Source organism: Anomaloglossus baeobatrachus, chromosome 7 (assembly GCF_048569485.1).
Source record: "Anomaloglossus baeobatrachus isolate aAnoBae1 chromosome 7, aAnoBae1.hap1, whole genome shotgun sequence".
In the NCBI taxonomy this organism is placed as follows: domain Eukaryota; kingdom Metazoa; phylum Chordata; class Amphibia; order Anura; family Aromobatidae; genus Anomaloglossus; species Anomaloglossus baeobatrachus.
In genome coordinates this window covers 299,170,785-299,184,377 of record NC_134359.1, presented here as the reverse complement: position 1 = coordinate 299,184,377, position 13,593 = coordinate 299,170,785, and the positions used below count along the sequence as shown (strand labels likewise).

Here is a 13,593-nt window from a genome sequence, read left to right as displayed (position 1 = left end):
TGGATTTCAAAAGCTAAGCTTCTGAGCTGACCACTACAGGTATGTAGAGAACCATCCTGATAGTGCCAGTATAGCACTAGCTTTAGCTTATATACGAAAGTCCTGGTGATTAGTTCCCTTTAAGATAAGCAATCATGAAAGTTATGGCATAACCAATCCATATATCACAACTTACTGAAATGGAAGAAGCCTAAACAACGAAACCCTGGACAATTCACCCAACATTAAATCTCGTCCTCAGCTTTGTATTCTAACAGAGGCTCCATCCTTCACATAGAAGATAACATGTAGGGGTTCAGTGAAGGAGGCGGTGAAGGTGTGTAAGTGTCTGATGGGGTCACACAGCTCATAGAAGGACAGACGCCCGGCCTCATAGTCTAAGAAGACTCCATGTTTTGGACATTTTGGCTTTACACTATTGTTATCTGCTTTATATTTTCCACATGTTTCAAAACACCAAAATATATTATTATAGTCAATAGAAGAAGGTCGTCCTTTTTTCTCTATACTGGGATAGCACATGCCGATGCCACATCTTCCTATCTGGTTCCACTCCACCTCCCAGTAATGTCTTCCTGAGGAGAGGCCACATCTGCTTAACACCTGGGGGTCAATCACAAATCTTCCTGATGATTTTGGTTTCTCCTGTTCTTTTGATCTTGTTGCTGTTTTCAGATCTTCTGATATCTTCACACATTCATTAGCAGTGTCCACATCCAGCAATATGTCTGGGACATGGACCCCGAGCTCTGATGTTACATTGGTGACAATATCCCATATAGATCGGTGTAAGGTCAGTGAGATCAGACCCTCATCCAGATCCTCCTCAGAACTGACCTCTCCACCATCTCCCCCTGTGTCCTCCTCACCTCCATGACTACACTCTGTAATGTCACTTTCTTGCAAGAGTCTTATTGGGTCGGTGACACCACACATCTCCTCCACGTGATGCATCTTCTTGGACAGTTCTTTCTCCTGTTTTTCCAGATTCTGGATCTGATGAGATATCTGGGACACAATCTTCTCCTCCTGCCTGGAGACCTCACTCAGCACTTTCTTTTCAGGCATTTCCAGCTTCTTCTTAATATCCATAAATATGTTACCGACATTCTTCCTCTTATCGGAGGCTTTCTCCTGGATCCTCCTCTTATGATCCTGCAGATTCTGGACTCTAGCCTGAATTTCTGCTTTTTCTGGCTTTTGTTTATCCAGATATTCCCTCAGTTTCTTCTTCTTCTTCTCAGAAGCCTCATCTAGAAGCTCCACCTGGTGTCCTCGGTGTTCGCCAACCAGACAGCAAGACGCACACAGACAAGCCAGGTCCTCCGGACAGTAAGGCCTTGTGCGCACTAGGCGTTTTTGCTGCGTTTTTAGCGGCGTTTTTTACCGCGTTTTGTGCTGAAAATGCAGTGACTTTGCTTCCCCAGCAATGTCTATGGGTTTTCATAAGTGCTATCCGCACACAGCGTTTTTTTGTATTTGCGTTTTTGTGGTGACCACAAAAATGCAGCATGTCAGTTATTTGTGCGTTTTTCACTGCGTTTTTCACCCATTGAGTTCAATGAGATGTTCAACAACGCAATGAAAAACGCATATAGCTGCGTTTCTATGACTAAAAACGCAGCTATAAACGCAAGGGGTGGGCAGTAAAGTGACGTGTACAAGAAGAGGATTCCTTCTGTTGGTAAACACAGAAGCATGAATCCTCCCGGTACCGTCACCGCTGCGTCCACAACCCGCCCGGTGCCATGTCAGCTCCGTGTGGCGCCATGTCTGGGCGGGAGGTGGAGGCAGCGGCGAAAACCAAAGTGAACAGTAGAAAAAAAAAAATGTCATACTCACCTGTCTGCAGGGTCCCGGTGCCATGCCCGCTCCTGTCCCGGTACCGCCGCTCTGGCTGTGTGCAGTCTCCCCGGGGCACGTACGAAGCTTGCAGGACCTGGTGGTGGATCACCTGATGCAGTCACCTGACGCATCCGCTGATCGTAATTCTCGCGGTGTCGCCGGCTTTTTCGCGCCCGGCCGGCTATCAGCTGATCCTGCCGTCAGGGGACTTCATCAGCTGATTACCGGCAGCTCCTGCAGCGATGGGACAGGATCAGACTCTCATCCGATCGCTGCAGGAGCTGCCGGTAATCAGCACAGACGTATTTATTTATTTATTTTTTTTGCACTGATGCATCATCTGATTGTATAATCGGCTTTTATACAATCAGCTGATGTGTGATGTGATTCAGGCCTTGATCCTGACACATCATCTGATCGCTTTGCCTTCCAGCAAACCGATCAGATGATATTGGATCTGGATTGGATGGCGCGGGACCCTTGACCCAGGATTACTGCGGAGGGAGGTTCTTTATTTCAATAAAGATGGAGTCACTAATTGTGTTGTGTTTTATTTCTAATAAAAATATTTTCTGTGTGTTGTGTTTTTTTTTTTATCATTACTAGAAATTCATGGTGGCCATGTCTAATATTGGCGTGACACCATGAATTTCGGGCTTAGGGCCAGCTGATAATATACAGCTAGCCCTAACTCCATTATTACCCAGCGAGCCACCCGGCATCAGGGCAGCTGGAAGAGTTGGATACAGCGCCAGAAGATGGCGCTTCTATGAAAGCGCCATTTTCTGGGGTGGCTGCGGACTGCAATTCGCAGTGGGGGTGCCCAGACAGCTTGGGCACTCTGCACTGCGGATTCCAATCCCCAGCTGCCTAGTTGTACCTGGCTGGACTCAAAAATTGCGCAAAGCCTATGTCATTTTTTTTTTTTCATTATTTCTTGAAATTCATGAGGGCTTCCCTATATTTTTGATTCCCAGCCGGGTACAAATAGGCAGCTGGGGATTGGGGGCAGCCTGTACTATTATATACAAAAATATAGCGAAGCCCATGTCATTTTTTTTTCTTTTTGGGCAAAAAACTCCTGCATACAGTCCTGGATGGAGGCTGCTGAGCCTTGTAGTTCTGTAGCTGCTGTCTGCTCTCCTGCATAAAATAGTTCTGCAGCTGTCTGCTCTCCTGCATACAATGAACATTTTGAAGAAGGAAATGACATCAGACCTTTTTTTTTCATCAACAATCTTTAATGGCATTGTGCAGTGAGCCAAAACGCAGCAAAAAACGCACCAAATCGCGGTAAAAACGCATGCGTTTGTCACGTTTTTTAGCCGCGGGTGCGTTTATTGAGACAAACGCACATAAAACCGCAGCGTGGAAAAAAAAAACGCCTAGTGCGCACATACCCTAATACTCCAGAACCTTCTGGTGGAGGGAACATTTTTTTTTTTTTTAAACCAAAAGAGCCAGTAGGTTCTGTTAATATATGATCTAATGTCTTGTTGTGGGCTGTCAGATGTTTGCCACACAGGGAGGTCTCACACTGCAGACAGGATCTCACAGCCGGGACAGGAGGATCACAGTAAGTGCAGAAGATGCTGGTCTCCTCCATCTCAGGCTGAGTAGATGAGAAACGCTCCACTATGTTCTCCAGCTTGTGGTTCTTCTCCAGGGTCGGACGCTCCGGATATTGTGCTCTGCAGTCAGGACAGGAATACACTCCAGCCGCCTCCTGTGCATCCAGCGCACTCACAATACACGAGCGGCAGAAGAAGTGTCCACATCTCAGGGATACGGGGTCTGTGTAGAGGCTCAGGCAGATGGAGCAGTCCAGCTCGTCCCTCAGCTCAGCAGACGCCATTGTAGAGTGAAAGAGCAGGAACCGAAAGTGAAAAAGTTTCAGAGGCGGAGAGTTTCTGGGAAGACACTATTAACCCCTGCAGCTCAGATACTAAGAAAGAAATTGATTAGAGTTGTAGTAGCGTCATCTGCTTGTAGGATAGAGAAGCCACGACCAGAACAAGGCATAAGAAAGAAAAAAAAAAGACTCCAGAAAACTATTGATAGATATAAAAAAAAAAAAAAAAAATATATAATCACTTCCAAGTGTTGCGTGTGACCTTCACCCCTCTTTATTTACTTTAGTCAGATCATGATGCCCCAAGTACTGCAGGTGACTGTAGTGGTTACTTGATTTTGGCCTCTTCAATAACTTTCCTGAAATATGTAAATTATAAAAAGTGTGTCTGAAACCAGCAGCTCAGACAAGCAACCTCAGCCAGAGCACCACCAGAGAGATTTAAATAGAACCACCAGATACTAGGGAAGGACCACCGCTTGTAGAAGTTTTCAACCAAACATCAAGTCAATTGTGGAGAATAAATCCAGACTATAGTGCTTATAAAAAGGTAGACGGAGAAAACCAAGTTGCAGCCTTAGATATCTGGTCGATAGATACTTCTGCATTCTCATCCCAGGACGTTACGACTGCCCCAGTGGAATGAGCCCAATGCCCTCTGGTAGAATGGACCTTAAAGGGAACCTGTCATCAGGAATTTGGCTTTCAACCTAAACGTTTCCCCCTCTGCAGCTCGTGGGCTGCATTCTAGGAAGGTTTCTATACTTTTTGTGCCCCTTTTTAAACCAAAATAAACACTTTATAAACTTTTACCTTTCTGTTTGAAAATCTTGTTAATTTTCCATGGGGGCGGGCCGTGTGGCGTCCGTTGCTGTAGCTTACGCCGTCCCCCATGCTCCAAATCATGCCTCATAACGCCGCCCACTGCGCCGAGGTCCCGTGCACGCCGGGACACCTAGTGACGTGGTCGCATGCACGAGAGTATGGGCGGCGCTGTGATTGCATCGCAAGTGCGCGCCCATACTCTCGTGTGCGCGCTCTCCCCTCTGTACGTCGCTCAGATCCTCTGCTTCTCCTGTGCTGTGCTCCTCCCATCTATTTCCTGCTGCAGGGTACGATGGGAAGGAGGTGACGTCGGGCCGGCGCAGAACGCTGGAGGCAGTGGGGGAAAGGGCGGGCACGAGAGTATGGGCGGGCACTTGCGATGCAATCACAGCGCCGCCCATACTCTCGTGCATGCGACCACGTCACTAGGTGTCCCGGCGTGCACGGGACCTCGGGCGCAGTGGGCGGAGTTATGAGGCATGATTTGGAGCATGGGGGACGGCGTAAGCTACAGCAACGGACGCCACACGGCCCGCCCCCATGGACAATTTACAAGATTTTCAAACAGAAAAGGTACAAGTTTATAAAGTGTTTATTTTGGTTTAAAAAGGGGCACAAAAAGTACAAAAACCTTCCTAGAATGCAGCCCAGGAGCTGCAGAGGGGGAAACGTTTAGGTTGAAAGCCAAATTCCTGATGACAGGTTCCCTTTAAAGGGAACCTGTCAGCAGAAATTTCCCCTAAAACCTAACAGATTCCCCCTCTGCAGCTCCTGGGCTGCATTCTAGAAAGGTCCCTGTTATTATTGTGCCCCCTTTGACCAAAAAAAAAAAGAGTTTATAAAATGGTACCTTTTTGGCTTCGGATTCTATAAATGTGTCACAGGGGCGGGCTGCCTGATGGCCGTTATTCTGCCCCCTGGTCCTGTATGCCGCCCCCATCGCTGATTTCCATACTTGGACGCCGCCCACTGCTCCAGCCATCCCCACGCATGCCCAGTGCCCATCTCTCGTGGATGAGCACTGTGCCCAGTGTCATCGCTGGTGACGTGCGCGCAGGGTTTAGATTATGGGCGGTGCTGTGATGTTTATTACCAAGCAACCGCCCATAATCGCGGGACCGCGCTTTCCCCCTCGGCCGGCTTCGTTCTGCGCAAGCGCGCTGCTGCTGGCCTCACGTCACCTCCTTCCCATCTTGCCCTGAGGCAGGAAATAGATGGGAAGAGCGCGGAAGCAGGAAGCAGGCCGAGGGGGAATGCGCGGTCCCGCGATTATGGGCGGTTGCTTGGTAATAAACATCACAGCACCGCCCATAATCTAAACCCTGCGCGCACGTCACCAGCGGTGACACTGGGCACAGTGCTCATCCACGAGAGATGGGCACTGGGCATGCGCGGGGATGGCTGGAGCAGTGGGCGGCGTCCACAAGTATGGAAATCAGTGATGGGGGGCAGCATAGAGGACCAGGGGGCAGAATAACAGCCATCAGGCAGCCCGCCCCCGTGTCACATTTACAGAATCCGAAGCCAAAAAGGTACCACTTTATAAACTTTTTTTTGGTCAGAAAGGGGGCACAAGAACAACAGGGACCTTTCTAGAATGCAGCCCAGGAGCTGCAGAGGGGGAATCTGTTGGGTTTTAGGGGAAATTTCTGCTGACAGGTTCCCTTTAAGGCCAGAGTCACACTTGCGAGTGCCTCGCGTGTAACTCGCGCGAGTCTCTTATTGAATCACCCAGCATGGACTTAGGCTATTGCTTTTTACCTGCTTTTTCAACTGCAACCATTAATGGCAAAATGGTTGCAGTTCAAAACGCAAAATTTGCGTTTTTGAACTGCAAAGCTGAGTTTTTGACCAAAGTTCTGCAACAAAAAGGCTGCAGTTTGAACTGCATAGTGCGGACAAGAAACCCAAATTCCCATAGACTTTGCTTGAAAAGCAGAACACAACCATTTTGCCATTAAACGCTGCAGTTGAAAAAGCAGGTAAAAAGCAACGTGCGGACATAGCCTTACACTCTCAGGCCAGGAGCATCTCAGCTGCATAGACATACATGCAACCAACCCGCTCCTGTCAGGAGAGTGCGAGTCTGTGCCGGATGATTCAATGAGAGACTCTCACGAGTTACACGCGAGGCACTCGCAAGTGTGACTATGGCCTAAGAGATCCAAAAGGAACCAAGGCCAAAATCCTTTAACACAAAAGGTTAATTTACTGCAGGATTCCCAGGGAGTAGCTGCTGGCTAGTGAAGCGAGCCTGAGGCAAGAGTAATTTAATGAGCTAGGGAGGGACAGAACCAGAATTTGGAGACAAACCAGTAGTCAAGTGAATAACCAGAGAGATCAGGATCAGGGTAAATACCAAAAAAAAAAAAAAAAAGTCAGGAAATAATCCAGGTACACAATATTTGGCGATTCCCAGCAGTATATTGGGAATTTGGGTAGCATGACCTCTGAGTAAGACAGGAGTCAGTGAAGAACTAGTGAGGAATAGTGATTGCTGTGTAGTCAGTCATGAAGGTCGCATACAGTGAGTGGTTTGTGGCACCAGAGAAAGAAGAAACGGAAGGCATGATCGCACGACCCTCGACATGACAGACATTGAGTGTGAACAGCATTGAAACAAGAGACAGATCCTGGAACCAAGAATCAGTTGGTCGTGAAGGTTTGATACAGAGATGTATGGCAGCAAGAGAAGGATACAGGAGACCTAGCGAGAACCTTGAGAATTGACTGAGAGACTAAACACCATTGTAACTAGACTGCACAGACAAAAACAAAGAACCATTGCATCCAAATAAAGGCCCGTCCTAATGAAAGACAGACACCATTTTGTTGGCAGATATCGGTCACAGCTTTACTGATATATTATTATTTTACAAACTTTTCCAAACTCATTAAAACTTGTAAAACATTTTATAAACTTTTTCCAAACTCTTTAGAACTTGTAAAACATAACTTGACTCCAGGTGAGAAGGGACACTCTACCACAGGACCAAGGACTTCCGCTCTCTCACCAGAATGCTGCTGGGGGGGGGGGGGGGGGGGGGAATCGTGACGAGGGGCTCGGACTGCCGAGGAGGGCAGCCGGCGGCCTTGTGCAATCACCAGGCATGGGCACGACGGGGTACGTGGACCCCAGGCAAGGAAGTAGCTTCAGGTGTCCTAGTAATTCACCCAACAAGGACAGAGTCTTCAAGATCCATTCAAGCTCACTCTGTTAGTCATACGAGTGAGTGGGACCCGTTCAGTTTCAAGCTGAAAGGGACCAACTACAGAAAGAGGTGCCAAGTTCACAGGCTAACAAGCAACACCAACGGGCATGGGATCCAGGCGTGCTCCCTCCCTGCTGCAGTGGCATCAAGAACTTTGGTTTACCACGGTTGTCAGCGTTATTGGACCGAGTACGCAATTAACCTTTACTGGCCCGATGGCACCTCCCCAACACCATCACTGAGTCCTGGGGCATCCCCCCTACCTGTGGAGGGGCTAAACACCTGGCTTGCCACACCATCGCCACCCGGTACTCCCAGCCGCAGCGGTGGTACTTTACCCTTGCCACACACTATGGGTGGTGTCATGAACTTTCTGCAGTCCCCTGTACATACACCCCCTTTGAGTGGCCGCACAAGCCCAGAGTCTGGACGTCCCTCGAGCCACCGCAGATCCGGATCCGAGCAGCCCGACTGCTGACGCGAGGGTGGCACACCTCCATGACTGCTAAGAATGAACCATCAGAGTGATAGAGGTCGCCTTGCAGTTAACCTCACAAATTATTATTATTTATTATAGCGCCATTTATTGCATTGCGCTTTACAAGTGAAATTTGGCCATTTGTGTGCTAAGTATCTCAATTTTTACATTTTTTTCCACTGCAAAAGTGTCTAAATTCTGGTAGTCATTGTTCCACATATCTTAGCACTGCAGAGTGCAACTGTCTCATTTTCGTTACTAACACTTCATGACTGCACCTGTTCACATTAGAAAGTTAGGATGTGCTAGTGTTAGGTTACCTTTAATGAGCCATTCAGATTGCAAATGGCTCCCCTGGAAGCGAAGGCTGTGTTGGATCGCACAAATGGCACCCTCAATTTCTGAAATGCTTGCATGGGTTTGACTCCATTATAATGGGAGTCAGTGGCAGACTCACAATTTTCCCCAGAAAAACACTTGAGTCCCCCATTGACTTACATTATACTTTGTTGCAAGTCACATCCATTCGAGCATCCAACTGCTCGCTCATCACTGACTAGGCCTCATGAGGTCATGTACGAATCCATGACCATCATTTTTTGCTGATTTGCTCATTCTTACTCTATAAAACTATTATTGAATTCCCAGTGTACAAAAACTGTTCATAAATCACTCCAGAAACAGAAGTATTAAAGTTGTAGTATTTAATATAAAAAGTACAATAAAAAGGGTATATTAAGACGACAAGAACCATAGAAAACATGCAACACCGTAATAAAAAGAGAAAAACAAATGGGCACAAGGCTGACATCTGTAAAGGCTCTTCTGGGTCAGTGAGGGAACTAGAACAATGGAACACATTTGGCCAACCACCACGTGACACCACTAACAGCTCCCCATTTTAGAGTCAGTAATCAACTTTGTTAAATCGAAGACGTAGTCCGTAGTGATGAGCGAGCACTACCATTCTTGGTACTCTTAATCAGTTGGAGGCTCAAATGGGCGCAACTAGAGTAATCGAGTATAATAAAAGTCAATGGGAGACTCAGCATTTTTCTGGAAGAGTTAAGAGAAAAAATGCTCGACCTTCATTATACTCATGAACTCAAGTCACACCCATCTGAGCATCCAACTGCTCTTTACAAGTACCAAGCACCCAAGCTTAGTAGGGCTTGCTCATCCCAAGAAGCTTCACTGATAACCATTCATGTAGAAACAGTTTAGCCAACAAGACAGCCATACACATGAGTTTGTGACTGATGCCATAGAGAAGACACCATACAAATCAGTTTAGCCTGTATGTTGGGAGCCTTTCTGGACTACACGCGAAAACAGAAGAAAAATCACTATAGGGAAACTGAGTCACATTCTCTAGTCCTTTAGAAAGTGTCATGGAAGTTGGGGATTCTCAGCTTAAGACCTCATTCAGATATCTGCAAGTCATGTATGATCTCGATCAACAATTGAATATGTACCCATCATGGATCCGCTCACCTGGCCATTTTTTTGCAGACTGAATGGTCAGAAAAAAAAAAGCTCAAGGATGGCATCAATGTGCAGTACATGACCAACATTGGAAATTACCACTGATGGTAGAAGACCAAGTTTTTACATATGCTACATAAAGGAATTACACACAAAGGAATGAGGTCTAAAGTGAAATATCCTACTCACATGCCACCACTTAGTGAGATGGACGTAACCCATTAATTATGAGCAAATAGAACAAATCACCCATTAATATTTAATCTTGGCCTCAGCTTCTTATTGCAACAGAGGCTCCATTGTTCAAATAGAAGAGAACACGTAGGGGTTCAATGAAGGAGGCGGTGAAGGTGTGCAAGTGTCTGATGGGGTCACACAGCTCATAGAAGGACAGACGCCCGGCCTCATAGTCTAAGAAGAGACCAAGTGTTGGACAGGTTTGCTTTTCCTTGAGGATTTGTATATGAGAGTTGAGACATATGCCATAGTCTCCTCCACACAAAACCAAACACCAAGATTTATCATTTAATCCAATTTTAGTCTCAACTCCTTCTCTTTCTATACTGGAATAGGACAATCCGATGGCACATATTCCTATCTGGTTCGACTCTACCTCCCAGTAATGTTGTCCTGAGGAGAAGGCACATCTGCTTAACACCTGAGGGAAGGTCACAAATCTTCCTGAGGATTTTGGTTTCTCCTGTTTTACTTTTGAATCTGTTGCAGTTTTCAGATCTTCTGATATCGTCACACATTCATGAGCAGTGTCCACATCCAGCAAGATATCTGGGACATGGACCCCAAGCTGTGATGTTACATTGGTGACAATATCCCTCATAGATTGGTGTACAGTTAGTGAGATCAGACCCTCATCTAGATCCTCATCCACTCCACCATCTCCCCCCATGTCCTTATCACCTCCATGACTACACACAGTAACGTCACTTTCTTGTAAGAGTCTCATTTGGTCATCGACAAGATGCATCTCCATGTTATTCATCTTGTTCTCCTGCATTTCCAGCTTTTGTATCAATTGAGATACCTGGGACACAATATTCTCCTCCTGCCTGGAGACCTCACTCAGCACTTTATCTTCAGCCATTTCCAGAAGTTTCTTAATGTCCATAAATCCCTTACGGATGTTCTTCCTCTTCTCAGAGGCCTTTTCCTTGATCTTCTCCTTATGATCCTGCAGATTCTGTACTGTAGGCTGAATTTCTGCTTTTTGCTGTTTTAGCTCAACCAGATGCTGCTTCTTAGAAGCCTCATTTAGACGTTCCTTGTAGTGTCCGCTGTGTTTGCCAACCCGACAGCAACACGCACACAAGCAAGCCGTGTCCTGCAGGTAATACTCTGGAACCTTCACGTGGAGGGTACATTTTTTGTAACCAAACGAGTCAGTCGGTTTTACTAATATATGATCCACTGCCTTGTTGTGGGCTGTCAGGTGGTCATCACATAGGGAGCTGTGACAATGTAGACAGGATCTCACAGCCGGGACAGGAGACTTTACACAGTAGGTGCAGAAGATTCTGGTCTCCATCTCAGGCTGTTTAGCTGAGAGACGCTCCACTATATCCTCTAGTTTCTGGTTCTTCTCCAGGGTCAGTCGCTCCGGATATTCTATTCTGCAGTCGGGGCATGAATACACTCCAGTTGCCTCCTGTACATCCAGCACACTCACAATACACGAGCGGCAGAAGAAGTGTCCACATCTCAGGGATACAGGATCTGTATAGAGGCTCAGGCAGATGGAGCAGTTCAACTTGTCTCTGAGGTATTCCATTCTGGAAGAGGAAGAAAGACTGATTAATACCCATAGTCAGACTATATAGTACTCTGGCTCGAATGGATAACATGGACTATGTACCAGCTCTCTCTGCAATCCGTGATCACATGAATTGCTATATACAGCAATACACAGGTAAAACAAACCCACAAAGTCTGACATTGCACAAGTTACCCACCAGTTACCTAATGGGATTCACCTTTTCCTTCTCCTGTCTTAGGGTTCGGTGTTCACAGGTCATGTGGCGCCTGTGAGGCTTCAGTCGCCACAGAGGTACTGCACCACAGCCAGAGATGTGGTATCCCATCCGGAGTACGGAAGAGGTCTACCACCGATATGCAAACAAAACACCTCAATTAGCAGCTCTCCACCGGGTCAGGGCTATGGCTTGGTTCATGGTTAATGCTACGTTTAGCCACCACTTGTGATTGTACCTCTCTCCCCCCTAAACTGACACAGCCTGGGGGTGGAGTCTAGTGAGTTGGGGGAAGTGTAGTGTCAGAGTTGACAAGGAGCAGTGGAGGAATGAAGACCTGTGGTCTGGAGCTGGTGCAGCTTGAATCAGAGACAAGACAGAAGGGGTCCACAGGAAATTGTGCCACACTCCTGTGGCCTCGTTCCACATACAGCATTGGAGTGGAAGGAATTTGCTGCAGAACAGGGACTGGTCCCTAGATTAGAGGAGAAGAACCAACATGTTCCGCTAGTAGTACCAGAGGCTGAGGACACATTTAGTACCAAAGCCAACTTCGTACATTAATCTGCTGGAAGGTGACCACATAGGGCCAAGGGATAGAGCTTCAAGCCACCTGACAGGGCCCGCAGACACCGGCTCAGGGCACTGTGCGTAGGAGTGGAACAGGCAGGAGAGCAGTCAGTGCAGGAAGACGACCAGGGAAGGTTCATAAGGTGCACTGGACTTTACCACCGAACTACCCAGGATCAGCTGGAGCCCATCACAGTGGAACCCAGCACTCCAAGGTGGTCATCCACTAGTCATGTTACCTTGGAACCTGCTATATAGTGAGAAAAAAACCTTGAGACTGCATCCCTGTGTCACTCAGTTATTTGCCTGTGCCTCCGGCCCTGCATCTCTGCCATCAGCTACTACCCCCATCCACCCTGGGGCCCAGGTTTACCTGTGGCGAGCTAAACCAACCAAGCTGCGTCACCATCTGCCCCAGAGGCGGCACCTAACTTTTCGCATACCATAGATAGCATCCCGAACCACCATCCCCATCATTTCTACTTTAACTGACACCGCCAGGAGTCACAGAACCAGGCCTTGCCACCACAGCGTCCCAGAAATGGAACCACGGCCCGGCAACAAGTAACCCCCAGGCCCCGGTGAGGGTGTGTCAGTGTGGTGCTGTGGAATCTGCCCTGTTGCCTTACACTTGATTTCCAGGCCTTGGCTCCTCCTGTCCACAGCTCTCCCAGGTTTCATTGATACTTAAAGTGTATATATCGCTTATATGCCGAGTAGAGAGCAAATAAGTGCCTTGGACTGGAAAACCAGGCATACCTTCACCCAAGCTTCCTCAATCTGGGCTACACTTTACCTCAGTCCCCTTCTCTTTGCTCTCAGGGTCCCCACAGCACCATCTGTCCCAACTCCTTAACCAGTTCCCTTTGTTCTTTATCCCAGTCCTGGGGCACCAGCATTTTTCTTTCCAGTTACTGATAAACCAATCTGCCCCTTTTCATCCTGGTTATTTCTTGCTGTTTTAAGAGTGCTGGACCTGTGCACCCCAACCCTGAAGACCCATCCAGTAGACAGAATAATGTCGATATTGCTGATTTTTTTCTTCAGTTTATGTTGCATATGTGGTTTCAGGTACTGCTCCTTGGTAAGGTGTTAAAGGTTCTCGTGATAGGATAGGCAGAATACATTGCAAGGCCCAGAAAAAAAAACAAAAAACCCCGGACAGAACAGCAGAGGAGCTCTCTACGATCGTACTGAGTACCAGACCCAAAACCAGGCATCCTAGGTCATAACTGTCCAGAAGGACTAGTCTTCTAGCAGAGGGCTGAGACTTGGGCGAACAGGTCAGCATGGAGAAGCTAAGTGAATGAACTGTCCTATGGCAGTACAGGTAGGCAAGAC

The 13,593-nt window shown here is 47.3% G+C and overlaps 2 protein-coding genes across 2 annotated transcripts; both read right to left on the bottom strand.

The window, feature by feature from the left end:
* Positions 1–237: 237 nt before the first annotated feature.
* Positions 238–3,700, bottom strand: LOC142246523 (tripartite motif-containing protein 75-like). Its single transcript, XM_075319584.1, is given in 3 exon segments — positions 238–1,339; positions 3,254–3,291; positions 3,293–3,700. Coding segments are annotated over 3 exon segments (1,548 nt in total).
* Positions 3,701–9,968: 6,268 nt separating this feature from the next.
* On the bottom strand, positions 9,969–11,727 carry LOC142246782 (E3 ubiquitin-protein ligase TRIM62-like). The gene is made up of 2 exons (XM_075319833.1): positions 11,672–11,727; positions 9,969–11,484 (listed from the first exon to the last, which is right to left on the bottom strand). Exons 1-2 carry the CDS (start codon positions 11,725–11,727, stop codon positions 9,969–9,971), a joined length of 1,572 nt encoding a protein of 523 aa, XP_075175948.1.
* Positions 11,728–13,593: the final 1,866 nt, after the last annotated feature.

Excerpts from the sequence above, each read along its gene's own strand:
- LOC142246782 (XM_075319833.1), bottom strand. The coding sequence starts at position 11,727 with ATGACCTGTGAACACCGAACCCTAAGACAGGAGAAGGAAAAGGTGAAT. Across the intron at positions 11,485-11,671 it reads GAAAAGGTGAATCCCATTAG|AATGGAATACCTCAGAGACA; the intron begins GTAACTGGTGGG and ends TTCCTCTTCCAG.